The 17,581-nt window shown below is 36.4% G+C and overlaps 1 protein-coding gene across 1 annotated transcript; it reads left to right on the top strand.

Moving 5' to 3' along the window:
• The first annotated feature begins 69 nt into the window (after window positions 1-69).
• LOC306872630 (condensin-2 complex subunit D3-L-like) lies at window positions 70-16,900 on the top strand. Its single transcript, XM_079421280.1, has 35 exons — window positions 70-168; window positions 639-790; window positions 907-1,069; window positions 1,187-1,362; window positions 1,489-1,656; window positions 1,941-2,002; window positions 2,442-2,529; window positions 2,619-2,752; window positions 2,935-3,007; window positions 3,599-3,724; window positions 3,862-4,114; window positions 4,245-4,280; window positions 4,389-4,508; window positions 4,600-4,673; window positions 5,233-5,367; window positions 5,777-5,997; window positions 6,112-6,303; window positions 6,528-6,625; window positions 7,490-7,599; window positions 7,679-7,786; window positions 8,030-8,141; window positions 8,397-8,498; window positions 8,606-8,844; window positions 8,940-9,019; window positions 9,116-9,253; window positions 9,417-9,550; window positions 9,865-10,061; window positions 10,140-10,250; window positions 11,162-11,329; window positions 11,484-11,575; window positions 11,706-11,773; window positions 15,417-15,458; window positions 15,882-15,944; window positions 16,311-16,368; window positions 16,548-16,900. Exons 1-35 carry the CDS (start codon window positions 117-119, stop codon window positions 16,618-16,620), a joined length of 4,218 nt encoding a protein of 1,405 aa, XP_079277406.1. The 5' UTR covers window positions 70-116; the 3' UTR covers window positions 16,621-16,900.
• The last annotated feature ends 681 nt before the right edge of the window (window positions 16,901-17,581 follow it).

Raw genomic sequence — 17,581 nt, forward strand, 5'->3', positions numbered from 1 at the left:
AAAATAAAAGTATTTACCTAATTAATATTCATGAGCTCCACTGCGTATGTCGCCAAGCATGCCGGGATTGCTGTCCCTCAGCACAGCGGCTGTTGGCGGCTTATTTTGAACGAAGTATGGAGTTGATACGAACGCTGCAGTTATTTAAATTAAACAGTGTGTCTACAGGTACGGTTTAATTTTTGTCACGAACATGTCCTAGAAACAATGGCTAAATGACTTTTGAGGTCCACTGTGTGTTTTGTTGTAGTAAACCTCGAAATATGTTGAGTTGCAACTGACGCTGTCATTTCGGGGGATTGTTTTGGTTTCAGTTTATGGATTATTATATCATATGTGAGATTTTAACGCAAAACTTTTTTGTTTTACCATAACAGAGAAACGTTAACTATCCGTTCAAACTGTCATAGTGTTTATAATTAGACTGAACACAATCAGGGTGACTATATCACTATCGTTATATAAGTTAGTCATACTATATATATATATATATATATATATATATATATATATATATATATATATATATATATATCTCGCATAATCACAGTCTGTGTCAACTTAATGAGCAGCGTGCAGCATTTTGGGCATTATTAACGAGAGTGTACACATAATGTTGACTTGTTGATATGTTTCAGCCTGGGTGGATGCAGTGTGGGATTTCGAGTTCACCCACACAGACCCTCTTGACCCTGTTATTGAGGAGGAGATAAAGGAAGACCCTGATGTTTTCAAAACAATTTACATGCAGCTTTTGCCCTTCTCCAATGAGGATGATGACAATACACAGGTGTAACATGTGAAGATGCTGTGATTTCTTTGTGCTTCACGCCACAAAATAGTGCATCTGTTTGCGATGTAGGCAGTGTAAATGTAACTTGCTTATGATGTATTTATTCCCTGCAGAGTGTCTGGGTGGTGTTTGGTGAGAATGGAGTCTCTGCAAAAACTTTGGTGGCTGTCCTTTCCTACTTCATTCTTAGTGCTAAAACCAAAAGTCCCAGTCTTGAACAGAGACTATGTGGTCTACAGGCAGCCTCTCTATACTTGTTGCTGCTAAAAATACCTGGTCAGTTTCCATCCCTTGCATCTGGTTGCATTGCTGAATTCCTTCCTAATGCATGGCAAGACACTGATTTCAGGTTGTTAGAATTAATTTAATGTTTTTCTTTTTGCCCCTCTTTAGGGAGTGTTGTGAATAAAGTGTACCATCAGATTCTTTTTGATACCTGTTTGAACATGCCTCTGAAATGCTGGCCTCAAGACTCTGGCAAGAAACGCAAGAAAGATTCTTTGAAAAGCTCTCAAGGTGATCCCAAAACTGGAAAACGATCCAAACCTCCAAAGAAAGTGTCAGAAGAGGTATAGAATAGATTTTTTTTTTGTTTGTATATGGGACATTTACACTTAGCATTTTTAAAAGTGTTTTTTCCTACTCTGTCAGTGGGACAGTGGTGTCATGTATTTTGGTGTTTTGTTTCCCAACAGATGGAGATTGATGATGATGAAGATGAAGAAGAAGAGGCAGTGTACTTTTCTGCACAGGATTTGCTGAAACTAAGAGAGGGCGTTATCTTGCTGGTTCGCACACTTCTGAGACTGCTTGAGAGATTTTCTCTTCGAGACAAAACTCAGAGTGCTGACAGCTGTGTTCAGGTCAGTCAATGATGACTGAATGATCAGGAAGTTTAGGGAAGACAGCTGTTCATTTTTTTCTATTTAAAAAGCCAAATTGACCCTCTTTGCATTTTTGGGACTATTAGGTCGTTAGATAATCCGTTCTCACATAGCATATAAAGCAATGTTTTTGTATAGATCTGAATATGGTTGAACATTTTCACACATTGATGATAACCTTTTAACCTTTAAAAAATTAGTATTTTTACAATTATATTTACAGAATGCTGAGATTTTTTTATATTATTTTCATTTACTTTCAGCTTTTCACTGAACTTACCAACTTTGAGCCAGTCATTGGAGATATGTCATTCTCTCAGGAAAGGTAAACGCAAAAGAAGATGAGGAAATGCATTTCAGCAATATTTTTAGTATTATTTAGATATTATTTATTAATATTTTGAATTGGCTTTTATTATTTTTTTTACTTTTTGTTTTAGTAATTTTGTAGTTATATAATTAAAAAAAATATATATAGATATTTAGCTTTAATTTGTTTTTATTTCAGTTTTAGTTTTGTAATTTTAGCATTTCAGCTTAATCTTATTTTATTTCAGTTTGTTGCCAAGGCAATATATCTAATTTGCATTTGTTTTTCAAGTTGAATTTTTCATCCAATACGTATATTCGTCTTAAACTGTTTTATAATAAGCTATTCTAAACTATTCTTTTAGATCAAACTATTTTAGTTTTAGTTAACAATATCAACTCTAATGCATTTGTTAAAGAGTTTTTCACACAAATGATTTTTTTGTGTTTTCAAGGAGTGTCGACCAATTACAGAGTCTGCCTGAGATGTCCTACCGTGGACTGGGGCTACTTTGCTCAACCATTCATGGTGAAGGAGATGAGGTGGGTGGGGTTACTCCAAAAGACCACTGCGTTTTAGTTGCATGAGTTACATTACATTGCATGATCTTTATGGGTGTTGTATTTTACAGTGCCGTCGCCGAGTGTTCCGCAAACTACTCTGTGTTATTCTAATGATGAAAACACAAGAGAGGTCCAAGCCATGTCTCCTAGCTCCATCTCAGATTGTCTGTGGTGCCAGAGACCAGGCCATACTTTTCATTAGGTTAGTGACCGCTTATTCCATTCTTCCTGAAATTCCAGTAATAATTCATGTAGGAATATTTATGTTTTTGTTTTTTTAAATGACATGTAATTAATTTATAAACCTTTTTTGTCCCATGCTGTGTGTTCAGCATTGATTCTGTGAGTTGTTTATATCTGAATTATGTGTGTTCTGTGTTCTAGTCACATTGTTGACAAGCAGAGGGAGGCCACATTGCCGCTTTTACGGATCCTCGTGCAACACATCTGCCATCAGGTTTATTTTAATAAAAAATTTAAAATTTTAATTTCAGTTATGTCATTATTGACTCTCAGCTCTCATGTCATTCCAAACCTGTATGTTGTTATTCTTTTCATGGAACATGGACATTTTTGAAGAATCTATTACATTTTATGTGACCACAGCTGTCCAATACATAAAAAGTTCTATAAAAGTAGTTTATATAACTGTCTGCTATTTTCCATGTTTTTTAAAACGCCAGACAGAGATTTATCTAATTATTGACTTTCAAATCATTCATGCGACTCAATATGCAGCTCTCAAATCAAATATCTTGAGACTAAACATTATTACATCAAAGACCTGAGTGGAGATTCTATATGATTCTGTGTTTTGAGTTTTACAGGAAAAACAGCATCCAAATTTGGAACAACAACAAATCTTTTGGGATATTTCTGTCATTTACTCACCTTCATGTCATTCTAAACCCATAAGACTTCTGTTAATCTTCACTAATATTTTTTAATGAAACCTGAGAGGTTTCTGTCCCTCCATTAAAAGTCCAGGTAACTTGAACTTAAAAGATCCAAAAAGGTCACACTGTGTTTGTGTGTGTGTCTGTTTCAGATGGTGGAGAAGTCTGACTATCGAGCCAGTGGAGCACAGGCTGTTGGGAAACTGATGGCTAAGATGCCGTGTCAGGACTTTGCAGCCATTGTTAAGTGGCTCTATGGCTACTCCCGAAACAACAAGGTAAACTGTGCGACTTGTCATGTCACAGCCCCGTGACTATTTTAATCTAAGCACAACTTACCATGTGCATAAATTAGTTGATATTTGTCAATTCTCTTGTCTGTTCCTGATGAATACCAATGAAAACCTCTATTCAGGTGGCATTCAGAATGTTTGCGCTTGATGTTGCCATGGTCCTACTGGAGCAGAGTGAGAGGGATGTGGACGAAACAGTGGACCCTGAGCTAGCTGTGTTCCTGCCTCACAGGTTTCTGGTGCACAACATCATCTACAATCATCGTAATGATGTTTCCCCAACAGTCAGAGGTCACGCGTTGCACTGCCTGGCACAGTGTCTGGAGCTTGGTTCCCAGAATGCTACAAAATGTGTTCATGAGCTCTTTTCCAACAGTATGTATATTACTACAGTACGGTAACTGTACAGCTCTGTGTAAAATGTTTGTATATGAGTGAGTTATATTATTTAGTTGTAACAAGCGATATGTTTGAATACTAAATAAGTTAATTCTTTTCTCATCAGGTGCTCAGACTATGCTGGATTCAGGTCGCTCTGAGCGTAAGATCATATTGTGGTATTTAAAATGAAATTAGCGCAAAGCGTTTTTATAGACTGTGATGATTCAATTTGATGTTGTTTTTGTTTTGCTTTGTTTTTTTTGTTCAGAAACTCTAAAAAGAAGAGACACTGTTCAGAAAACTGCTCTGACCTTCAGAACCATTGAGCTTACAAAACACAAGAGCATTACCACGACCCACAGGAGCGTCATGAATACTTCCTTACAGAGTAAGTTCTCCTCATATAGGCCTTGTCATTTAAGTTTAAAATTTTGCATGACTGACTATTTCTTTATTAATATTTCTTTATTTACTTTTAGATGAGGAAACTATGACTCTGTTTAAAAAACATGTCAGTGATCCTAAAACCAATGCTAGAAAAAGTGCCCTGGAGGTATGAAATGCATTCTACACTTTGAATCATTTCATGTTTTTCCTATAAACTTTTTTAATATTCAAGTCAAGGATTCTTCCACCAAACTTCTTTGTTAAATTTTTTTTGATCTATAAAATATGCGTTTTGTGCATACAAATACATGTTTGTGATTGACAAACATTTGACCTTTGAATATTGGTGTAGTTCACAGTAAGGTTAGCTCTCGATGGCCGATAAGTTGTCCAACAGTCAAATTATTGCATGGTCTACTAGTTCATTTGGAGTTTTTTTTTTTAGTGTCTATATGTTCATTGGAGGCGTTTTAATTTGTATGCTTTACTTTAGCTATTACATGATTTGCAGGGTTAGATTAGGAAGATGAGACCCTTTTGAGAAAGTTGCACTGTTGCTGTAGTCATGCACATTTAAAAGTTCTTTTTAATCCATTTTTGGGATAGACTGCAAAAACATTTCCATTATTTTTCCATCTTTTCCAACAAAACCATGATTTTCATTGTCAAAATAGTATAAAGAAAGCAGCTATAACTGATTTTGTGTCTTTCATGTGTTTGTGTAGACCGTCATGAGTCTGCTGAAGCATGGGGTGATCTCTTGCAGTGCAGAGAATCTGAGTATTCTGTCAGATCGCTGCAGGGATCCTGCTGTCTCAGTGAAGAAGAAAGCCATGCAGTGCCTTATGGATCTCCTCGCTGTGAGCACCCCCTCCCAACCTCACAATACTATGTCCATCTGTTATGACCAATAATATTATAATTAGCTAGTCAAAACAGTCAAAATTTTACCTGTGCCTCAGCATTGTAATGGTTACCACCAAAGCCAGGTTTGAATTCGAACTGTAGGTTTTTTTTAAAGACTTAGAATTTGTCCTGTTTTTCTCATGAACAATTTAAGTCAGACAGTATGGTCACTTTCTTTCACAAATAAGGTATTGATTATATTTGTTTACTCCTAACGTCACTATTTTACAAAATAAAATAAAAAAATTTGGCCTGTCCACTGGAGGGTTGCTATAAGGGGTTGCAGATTTTCATACTACTACGCTGGTTTAGTGTGTCTCCAGCATCTTGTAAACTTCTTCCTTTCAATGATTATGTTTCCAGGCTCTACCTGAGAATAGAGAAGTGCAGGAGGCCTGGCTGAGAGGAGTGTTACCGGCTGTCATGGATTCTGAGAGCTCTGTGCAAGAGAAAGCTCTTGAGTGTCTGGACCATGTCGTCATTGCTCAGATTAAGAGTCAAGGCAAATATCCGGATAGCGACACATCTCAGAAGCTGGCCTGGGAATTACTGGGACTGATGTGTCAAAAGTGTCAAGACCTCAGGTCAGTAACATGTGTCCTAACCATCTGTGACTAGTGGAGTGTGACATGTTTCCCGTTTTTTCTTTTCTTCCATTGTTTTAATTCAGTTATCCTCCACATCTTTCTCTTCTGTAGCCGGTATTTCAGCAAGGCTTTCAGCGTGTGGGCTCCGCAGCAGAAGTTCACTCCTGCCTTTGTGAATCGTTTGCTGTCTCATACCGAAGGAGAGAGGGCTGCTGCTGCCTGGCTGCTGTTAGCTAAAATTGCCAGTTGCTCTCCTAAACTGAACTATGGCACCATACTGGATACCTGGGAGAATACTATCAGGTCAGAGAACAGAGCTAAGGAAGCTTTTTTGAACCTCATAGTAAATGTATAAAGGAAAAAGGTCATAGAATATGTAGTTTTGTTCTAATAATTAAGATTTGTACTGAAGTTACAGTGTGTAAATGGTGACTGCTTGTTCCAAAATATGTTTTTTTTTTTTTTTTTTTTTTTTTTATATTGTGTGTGGTTTTTAAAAACTTTTTTTTTTTTTTTTTTATTAATAGGTCACCAGTTGTTTCAGTTACAATGACCTGTCATATCTTGAGCGTTCTGGGTGACATTGCCTCTAATCTCAATGATGACACCAAAACCAGAATAGTAGGTAAGTCTGGTGTGTCAGGACTTCAGAATGTGATTGATATGATCACAAATGCTTCAGAAGAGTATTATTTGTTGTTATAATTAAAAATAGTTCCCATTGGTGACAGATGATGTGGTTTCATCATAATTAATAGTGAGGTGGTAGTAATTTATTACATCTTTAAGGCGCGAACAAGTTGATCTTGTGAGGCAGTTCTTTTTAACATGAATGTGTCTTGCACTCAAACGTTATTGGTCTTACTGAACCGCAAGTCACTGATAGTCAGGTTGGATTCAGATGAACTGAGAAACGCTATTGTGCCATTTGTACTTCAGGTTGATGATGCACACTACTATAGGGTTGGTGAGATTTTTTTTTTTTTAAGTCTCTTATGCTAACCAGGCTGCATTAATTTAATTATAAATACAGTAAAAACATTAATGTTGAGAAATATTATTCAATTTAAAATACCTTTTCTAAAAATGTAATTTATTCCTGTGATTACAAAGCTGAATTTTCAGCAGCCTTTTCTCTACTCTTCAGTGTCACATGATCCTTCAGCAATCATTCTAATATACTGATTCGGTGCTAATGAAACATTTCTTTTAATTATCAAAATGAAATGGAAATCATTTGTGACATTTATAAAATGTCACTTTTTATTGTTGTTAATGTGTCCTTACTGAATAAAATTATTTAAAAAAAAAAAATCTTACTGGCCTGAAACTTTTGTATTATAGTGTATAGGTAGTCAATTTAATTACCTACTGCATGTTTGAGTAAGATGGGTAATTCAGTTAAACTATCCCGTTCACAATACATACTTTGTTAGTAATGGTAATTTAATTCAAGTACGTTACAAATGTGCACATTTTACCTGTGTAGATGATCTGATGAGCTGGTTGAAGACTTTCAGCCTGCCTTTAGAGGTGATCAGCTCCTGTGTGGATACTCTGATCAGATTTGTTAGATCAGACAACACTCAGGATACATTGGTAAGATCATACCATTGTCAATAAGGTTTTACTAAAAAGTGTAATTTATGCTCTAATACATTTTGTGTGTGTGTTTTAGAAGTTCCTGGATCGTTTCTGTGGAGAGCTGGTCTCTGTGTGTGAGAGTTATCTGTCTGGTGTCATTCTACAAGAGAAGGGAGCTGAAAACATCCATGAAGACCTGCTGGTATAGATCAAGCTTTTATTAAAGGGGGCAAATCCAGCTTTTTAAGGCCTACTTATAACATTATTAAAGTTTTTACAACAAAAACAAGTATAATTTAGTTTCATATGACTATTTTACACCCTCTCTGACTCTATTAAACAGGATGCGAAGGATCCTTCATAAGTGAAGGATGTTTTTAACTTACATTTTACATTTTTAAATGGCAATATTTTGTTACCTTTTTTCAATCCATCTATTTCTCAGGTGAAACATCTTTATACACTTGGTGCTGCTTCTCTCCATTGCCCTTCTAAAGTGGGAAAGAGAATTTTCCTTCTGGTTCAGTCTGTTCTAACTCCCTCAGAGCAGCAGCCAGGTTTGTCCATGCAACTTTTTTATTTTTATTTGGTATGGATGTGCATCTATCCCAGGTTTCTTATCATGTGCATGTGTCAGTATTAAGCTGAAAAAGACAACCAAGGGCTTCTCAGAAAACTGTTGTAGTTATCTGCCAAGACTAACATGAGGTTTCAAGCTATTTACACCTGATTTCAGTATTAGGGTCTTGGAGAAATGTTGCAAAACCATCTGAACTGCATGTTTTTTTTATTTTTATTCTATTTTCTTCCAGTTCCTGCTGACGGAGATGAGCTGCCTGCTAGTCAGCCTCTGTCTCAGTTCAAACCCAATTCCATGCCAACAGTGGTGCGAGCGCATGCTGTTATCACATTAGGTCTGAAACATTTACAAACTAATTGTTTACTTTAGACACACAAAACCCAGCAGGCAGAATGTGACGACATCTATTTTGAGTTTGGTCTTGTTCTCTGTCTGTCATAGGTAAGCTGTGTCTGCAGCACGAGGAACTGATGTTGAAGTATCTGCCTGTGTTTGCGCGGGAGCTGGAAGTGGGGACAGAGTTGGCCGTTCGCAGTAACGTGGTGGTAGTGATGTGCGATCTTTGCGTGCGCTACACAAACACAGTGACCCGATATATCCCAAATATCTCAGCCTGTCTGAGAGACAAAGACCCCATCGTCCGAGAGCAGACCCTCATTATGCTCACTAACTTATTGCAGGTACACACGCAAACCTGCAATCAAACCTTCCGAGAATCATTTTTTTATCTTGCTGTCAGTTTTGTTCTGCATTTTGATGTTTTGCTCTTTAACAGGAAGAATATGTGAAATGGAAAGGTGCACTGTTTTTCCGCTTTGCTATTGTTCTTGTGGACCCTGACCCTACCATTGCAGAGTAAGAAATGTGACCAAAGAAAAGCGTATCATGGTGCAGTTTCTTTTGCCATTTAATCTAATGTTTTGATGTGATTTTAATTTTTTTGTTGATTAGTCTTTGTGAGTACTGCCTGGTTGACCTCCTGCTTAAGAAGAGTCCCCTCATGTTTTCCCAGCATTTCATCGAATGCATTTTCCACTTCAACTCTTATGAAAAACACAAGAAATATAATAAATTCCCTCAAACAGAGAGGTAAATTCTAAAATGATTCATGAACCTGGATATGGCTTTTGCAGTGGTTTGCCAAAAATACGGTTTAATGTTCTTTCAATTTATGGGAAGAAACTACTTTGTGAAATTCAGTGAGTTCTGAAAATGTGTTTGTTTGTTTGTTTGTATGTATGTTTTCTGTCAGTGAGAAAAGCAAGTTTTCTCTGAAAGGACCACAGAATCAAGGCAAACGTTTCAGGATCTACAGGTTCCTACTGAAAAACTTTACTGATGAACAACGATTCAATATCACTACCAAAATCTGCCAGGACATCCTCGGTAAGAGCTGTGTGTGATTGACTGCTTGCTGTGGTGTTTGCAGTGTGCAGCGTTTGTACAGATTTTGGGAGCGAAATTTAAGCACTTTTCCAGCACTTTCAAGGGTGGAGAAGCTGTTTATAATATAACTATTATAATTCTAAATGTATATTCACTAAGTGCAAATCATCAGAATGGTCTTTTTACACCAAAAGCAAAACAAAGATGAAACTGAAGTCTGAGTCTGAATTCATCCAAAAGAGGATACATAGATGTTATCCTTACATAGATAAGGATACATAGATGTTAACCTTACAGATTCTTCTCTTCTCCAGCCAGTTTTGTGGACTCTGAGCTGCCTCTGGATTCTGAGGGGTCAGAGTTGCTTGCAGATACATTTGACATCCTATCACTGAAAGAGATGAAACTGACATCCATGAGTGGCTCAGCAGCAGGAGAGGAACCTCAGGAGGATGAGATGGCCATGGCTAAAGCTGTTTTACAGGTGGCCCAGAAAAAGCTGGTCTCACAGGTGAGGAAACATCCTGAAGGTGGATTCCAAAAGTGGTCAACAAACTTTTGTTGAACTTCCCTTCTGTTTTATGTTCAGGTCCAAAAGAGGAACTTTGTGGAGAATGTTATTCCTATCATCATCAGTCTAAAGAACATGCTGGAGGAGCAACACTCACCGGTCCTGAAACACCTTATGGCCTACCTACAGGTGATGCATATAGATGTGATTAGATAAAAGGGATGTGCTTTTTTCCATACTTCTTTATATAAATGTAGTTCTTAATTATTTCTCTATGGATATACACAACAGACAAATGTCTTCCACCACCTCACACCATGAGTGTCATTTTTTTTACAGAGCTGACAACTGTCAAGTTAAACTTTCTAAAACACTGCTGAAAATGTCTGACTTTGGTTCTTATTAGTTGCAAAAAGCATGTAGTAGAGCTGTTCAGTCAAAATAGTAAACAACAAAGCAGAAATCAGCGTAATTTGGTTAAATCCTATTAGTGGTGAACAGGAGACTACAACAAATTGAATTTTTATGTTCCCAATTTCTCCAAAAGCAGAAGAAAAAAAACTCATGCTAGCATTTCTGTGACTTTGTGAAAGTGAGGAAAAAATGTTGAGATTGATTTCGGTGGTCTGAAACAAGAAAAAGTTAATTTAATGCTATGCTAATACCGGTATAATACAAAGTATAGTGTTACAAATGTACATTAAATGACAAAAGATGAAAATATAAAAAACTTGACTAGATTTATAACGTTAATAACTGGAAATGTCACCGCAGTCTGAAAGGTGTCCATTAGAACACTTGTCTGATTCATCAAACATGGAAACCCCTCTGTTTTAGTTGTAGAATTTTTTTTGCAACTAAGCAACAGAAAATTGGAAAGTGTCATTATATTAACCACTGTCCATAATTTACATAAACACAAAAGAGAAGCTGAGGAAATTGATCATTGTCATTTTATGAGTAATCTGTTATTCATATCCATCTCTATTACATAGTAGTAGTTTAACAATGTGTATTTGAAATGCTTCTTTATTCCAAACAAATCTTTTGCCCCAAACAAACATTTATTCTGACTGGAGCCTTTTATGTGTGTGTTACAGGTGACCATGCAGGACTATCGTTCAGAAGTGAAGGAGCTGTTTGCTGCTGATGAGCAGTTGGCTGCAGAGGTGGAGTATAACCTCAAGCAGTTTGAAAAGGAAAAACAAGAAGAACAACAGCAGATGGAGAACCATCTGGCCAACTTCACACTGTCACCCCGGCGAAACGTGAGTCAAACATACATTTGCACCAGAAAGTAGTAGAAGTTTGACAACAAAGCCATTAAGTGTTACTGCTGGTTTTTGACGGCTTTGTTTCCTTCCCCTGTTTTTCCTTCTCTTGCTCTTTCTTTATGGTAATACTGTGGCTTCTCCTGCCCAGGCAGAAAACGATGGGGGGCAGACAGGTTTTGCCACCCCTCGAAATCCTCACGCTGCTAAAGGTCCTGCACAAACCCCTAAATCTGCTCTCAGGTAAAACTCAGCCACATCCCAGTACAACAGATAATTGCACATCACCAGTATAATATCAACAGCAAACATTATCTGTAAAGATGATTTGTATGAATAGATATGTTGCATTTACAGTTATTCTTTCTTTCAGGCGTCGCACTTATGCTGGCATGGTAACTCCAGTCAGGACCCATTCTTCACCTACAGTGTTTTCAACAGGTAAAACAAATAACAGCCTTTCTGTTGTCAACGGCAGAACAATAATATTGCTTATACAGAACAATAAAGAGATAATTTATTTCTAATGCAATTTTTGTTTATACTTCTGATTTTAATTAATTACACGTCTTCAAATTAATTTTAGGTTTTTATTTTATTTTCTATAATATGTTTTCCATATTCATGTAAGACATTTTAAAGAAAATAATGAAAATAAAGACCAGTTGAGATTAAAAAAATAGATAGATTTCACATTCTATGTCTCTTTAGTTTGAAGACCAGTTTGAATTTAAAGGCACCTTATATTTGGGCTGCATAATTAATAAGAAATGATCAAAATTACAATTAGGGTTACAAACTTTGGCCATTCCAAGGCGTATTTTGCTTCCGTTATGGGTGGAAAATTAAAAATTGTGTGCAAAAGCATTGGCATTAATAAAACAAAATGCATTGCTTTTATGTACTTTAATAAAGAACATCTGTATTATCAGTTAAACATATTTTTTACTGTAAGCGTATGTTCTCACTCTCATACTCTCTCTCTGTCTCTGTCTCTCTCTCTCTCTCTCTGTCTCTCTCTCTGTCTCTCTCTCTCTCTCTGTCTCTGTCTCTCTCTCTGTCTCTGTCTCTGTCTCTCTCTCTCTCTCTCTCTCTGTCTCTCTCTCTGTTTCTCTCTCTCTCTCTGTCTCTCTCTCTCTCTCTGTCTCTGTCTCTGTCTCTCTCTCTCAATTCAGTTCAAGGGTGCTTTATTTGCATGGCAAAAACTATACATTTGTATTGCCAAAGCAATTGCAGCTGGGCTGCTTACAAATAGTGCACATACGTATTAACAGAAAGAAAAATAATAATAATTGTAATAATATATAAAAGTATTAAGCAAGTAGTGCAAAATGAATTACTAATGTATGTAAGTATATAAAATTAAAATAAATAAAATAAGGGATTAGATTTACAGAAGCAAAATGTACATCTAAGTAATATAATAGAGTAATATGGTTTAATATAATCTAGATGTGCTGGAAACATCAGATCAGGGCAGATTGAGTGTTTTCTCTTCTATGGTGACAGGCAGACACACAGCAGTTCTTGTGTTCTCCTAACAGATACAGCAGTTTCTCCTGGCTTGAAAGAGCTTTAAATGTCGGATGGATCTGCTGTATTTTATCATAGAACACTGTCCGTATAGCTGTATATTTGGAGCATTCTGTTAGGAAAGTGCAGTTCTGTTTCAATATCATTCAGATCACAGTGTGAACACAATCTCTGCTCCGGGGGCAGCCATGTTTTTCTGTGTCTGCCCGTCTCTATCATCAGCTTGTGTCCGCTCAGTCTGTATCTGGTCAATGTGCTTCTCAGTTTCTTATCGGACACTGTGTACAGATACTCTGCCATACTGTACTCTCTCTTTAGGGCCGAATATCATTGCATTTTACTCTGTTGTTGAGTTTGGGTTTGCCAATGAGTGATGTAACTCTGTTTGATTTGTGCAGTAATCTGATTGATTCTGATGTTGTGATTCAGAGCATCAGTAGATGTTGTGAAGCATCAGGACTGAAGCTCTGGATCAGCCGAGGGAAGGGGTTGCTTTCTTTGCTCATCTCTTGGTATTGCAGGGCTTTATAATGATATGATTGGGGGTCACTGAGTTTCAGATGTTTCCAGAATTTAATTGCCATTTTTTTGTATCTTTATGATTAGAGGATATTTGCCTAATTTTGCCCTGCATGCGTTATTTGTTGTGTGCCGGTGCACATGTAATATAGTTTTACAGAGTTCTGTATGCAGGGTCTCAATTGGATGTTTTTACCATTTGGTGAGATCTTGATTTGGATTTGTCAGTGGACCCCACACCTCACTGCCATAGAGTGCAATGGGCTCAATTACGGATTCTAATACTTTCAGCCAAATTCTAATAGGGATTTCTATAGGACATTCTATAGGCCCTGCATACTTTATCTCACAGTTCTGTCACAGCATTATTAAAGTTTCGTGTGGATGTGATTTTCAATCCCAGGTAGTTGTAGTGTGATGTGTGTGTGTGTTATCTGCTTAGTGCCAAATGTAAATGTTTGTTGTGTTCCCTGGGATCTGGATCTTTTCTGAAATATCATAATTTTGGTTTTATTCTGGTTGACTGTCAGGGCCCAGGTCTGGCAGTATTGCTCTAGCAGGTCCAGGTTCTGCTGTAAACCATGTTGAGTGGGAGACAGCAGAACCAGATCATCCGCATAAAGCAGGCATCTGATCTGTGAGTTGTGTAGGGTGAGGCCATGGGCTGCAGATCGCTCCAGACTGCTTGCCAGTTCATTGATGTATATGTTAAATAATGTTGGGCTTAAGCAGCAGTCCTGTCTCACTTCACGCACCTGGGAAAGTTACCCTGTACGTTTTGTGCTGATTTTTACACCACATTTACTTTCAGTGTACATTGATTTGATAAGGTCATAGGTTTTACCTCCTATGCCACTTTCAATCATTTTGTAAAATAGTCCTTGGTGCCAAATTGAGTCAAAAGCTTTTCTGAAGTCGATAAAGCATGCATATATTTTACGTTTATCTTGGTTAACATGTTTTTCAATTAGAGTATGTAATGTATAGATGTGATCAGATGTACGGTAATTTGGTAAAAATCCAATTTGACTTCTGCTCAGTACATTGTGTGTGATGATGAAGTCTAATAGTTGAGCATTTATTATGCTACAGAATAACATTCCCAGGTTGCTGCTCACACAGATGCCTCTGTAGTTGTTAGGATCAAATTTATCTCTGTTTTTAAAGATTGGTGTTATCAAGCCTTGATTCCAGATGTCAGGGAAGTAACCTACACTCAGAACCACATTGAATAGTTTTAGAATGGCCAATTGGAATTTACTGCTTGTGTGTTTTATTCTTTAATTTAATATCCCATCAGGTCCAGATGCTTTTTTGTGTTGGAGATTTTTTTTTAATTTATTTATCAGTTATTGGGAAATCTAATGGGTTTTGGTTAATTTTCCCAAAATTGGTTTGTGTTCACTGACTTCTCGATTATTGTCAGTTGTTTTTGGGTGTATTGTGCGTTTTGGTTCTGAGCGTATGTTTTTATTGTTTTAGTGTTTCACTGTAAAGAAGGCAGATCTCTACATTATTTGGATCTTTGTGTTTCTGATTTGACAATGTAATCAGTTTTTTGCGAATAGTTTGGCAGTCAAACCAATTTTTGTCATTTTTGGGTATTTGATTTCCATTTTTTGTTTATAATTTGGATTTTTTTGGCTGATTTTTCAAATATGTAATTTATATCTCTGACAGCAAGATTTACACCTTCATTAGTGGGAGTATAGGTGCTATTTAGAACGTTATCTATCAGCGCTTGTATTTTTTGGCTGCTAAGTGCTTTCTGATATTCTTCAGCGCTGTTTTCAGCCCATCTGTATGGTTTTCTGATGTACAGCTTACTGGGCTTTGTGTTAATGATATTGTCTGTCTTTTTGAGATACACAGTGATTTGACTGTGATCAGACAGAGGGGTTAGTTCTCTATCAGTGAATGATCTGAGAGATGAAGGATCTATGTCTGTTATCATATAATCAACTGTGCTATTCCCAAGAGGTGAGCAAAATGTGAATCTCCCTAAAGTGTCTCTTTCTCTCTCCACTGACAGGACGAGGAAAACAGGTTGGGAGAGCCATCAGTACTCCACAAGGTAAGATTCTTTCTTTTGGTAGTCTCCCATAGTTGTAATTGTCCACCCATAAGGGCTGATTACATGTGCTAAACAGATGTTTGACTGTCATATTTGCGTTCTTTTTTTTTTGGCAGTGTCTCAAGGCATGACACCGCAATCTAAAAACGTGGCGCTTAAGTTAAAAACAGTTCAAAACTTTTTCCCCCACTGCCCCGCATTTCATGTTTTTAAATGCAAAAAAATATGAAATATGAAAAATTAAATATGGCACCCCAATTTTACATTATAGAAGTAAAAATGATTGTGCATGCTATTGTATGTCAATTTAAAGATTTTAAAAGTACCTGTGCTGAAATGAGCTAGTAAAACCCCAAATATTATTTTCCTTTGAGGAATGCAAAGGGATTCGGTTTAAATAAACTCTTTTCTGATTCTTTAAAGTGAGCATCAATGAAGTGACATTTGGAGAGCAAGTCAGTGCTATCTGCAATGAATCTGGAAGAGGTATGTTTTTCAAATTTTCTTTCTCTTGTAATCTGTTAGATTAAGTCTTAGGGTCAGAAATCTGAGTTGACACCATAACCCAGGTCTATTGATAGTTCATAGTTTGTAGCCTGCACATCTAAAGTTTAAAAAGCGACGGGTCCATACTATTCACCTGACTTGGTTACAAAAGCCTTCACGTGTTTTCTTTTTTTTTTTTTTTCTCTCTCAATAGAATAAAATAATGTAATGGCCTTTTCTAATTGGACATTCTATATTGTAAACCTTTTTATATCTGGGAAACCTAAAAGTAATTTTTGAAACATACTGTATATGATTTTGTCATAAACTGCAAAAGTACTAAATAAAATTTCTCTCTGGTAACAGAAAGCAAAATTGTGGATGAAGAAGAGAGTGCTCTGCGTCTCATGTCACCAGAGCAACAGTAAGTTTATACATTTCAGATGAGTTAAGATGAATTTACAGTGTTTCATTTAATTTAACATAACCATCAATAAGCAAAATATCTGAAATCAAAATATCTATATAAGGTTTATTGCTTAACATTGCTATATTTTAAGTATTTAACATTGCTTAACATTGCCCCCCCCCCCCCCCCCACAGAAAACCGGTGCCCAGGCAGTGGAATGTGGAATCTCCTCTTGTACTGAAACTGAGAACTAAAAAAAGGTTCTAGTGAATGTTTATGTGCATGTTTTATGAGTGTTAATTATACCTTTCACTTCAAGCCCTCTTTATTTCACAGATGACTCTTGATTTTTTTTTTTACTGTTTCATCTTGTCTTATTTGTTAAAAGCAATGTTATTAAAATCTTTTGATACTTTGGATTGTATCATGTGGATTTCCTTGTTATATTGAAATGTCTGAAAGCCACATTCTACCTTTCTTGTGGTTCATATCTGTAGTGTGGCTGGCAATTAATGGCCGTATTACATAAAAAAATGCATTGCCACACAACAGTGTTTTGTTTCTTTATGGTGTCTAAAACCAAGTTTGGATAACTTTATGGATACTTATGGAACTTTGTCACTTTATGGATAACTGCACGTGCGCATGCATACACACCAACACAAATATGTTGTCCTTGCAAAGGTGAGTATAAAACAAGTATAGAAATATAGATAGTATAGTATAGATTTTTCTCTTAGAATAATTATGCAAGTGTCTCTAGCAATATATGGTAATGTTTATATACTATACACATCACCTCTTGTAGTATTGATAAAATCAATCAACTGAGCCATGATATGACATGAATATAAGAATGTTTAAGCATTCTTTGAGAATATTCCAAAGAGCATCTTGTGCATTTCTCACCTTTATTTACTAAGTTCATCTCAGTGCCACATGAGGGCGACAGGCGCCTTTTGTTATCCAGATTATACAGCGTCCAAACCAGCAGGTTTTTATCAGAAATATGTAACTTTAAGATCTAAATTTCAGATTTGTTGAATAATCTTCCGTCTTGAAACATCTTATCCCTGTTGCACATTTATTTTTTAAATATGGTTTCAATCATGCTATTTCTTGAACTCTCGATTGAGACTCTTACAATATAATTGGGTAATGAGAATTTATATAACCACTAAGATTAAATAAATTTAACCCTAATTCCCGATCAGTGTTTTAAATGTAA

The sequence above is a fragment of the Barbus barbus genome (genome assembly GCF_936440315.1).
Source record: "Barbus barbus genome assembly, chromosome: 7".
Taxonomy (NCBI): Eukaryota; Metazoa; Chordata; class Actinopteri; order Cypriniformes; family Cyprinidae; genus Barbus; species Barbus barbus.

Bases quoted from the DNA above. Each gene is read 5' to 3' on its own strand.
- LOC306872630 (XM_079421280.1), top strand. From the start codon at position 117: ATGGAGTTGATACGAACGCTGCAGTTATTTAAATTAAACAGTGTGTCT. The intron at 9,020-9,115 runs GTAAGAAATGTG...TTTGTTGATTAG, and splicing joins CCTGACCCTACCATTGCAGA to TCTTTGTGAGTACTGCCTGG. The intron at 15,459-15,881 runs GTAAGATTCTTT...GATTCTTTAAAG, and splicing joins AGCCATCAGTACTCCACAAG to TGAGCATCAATGAAGTGACA.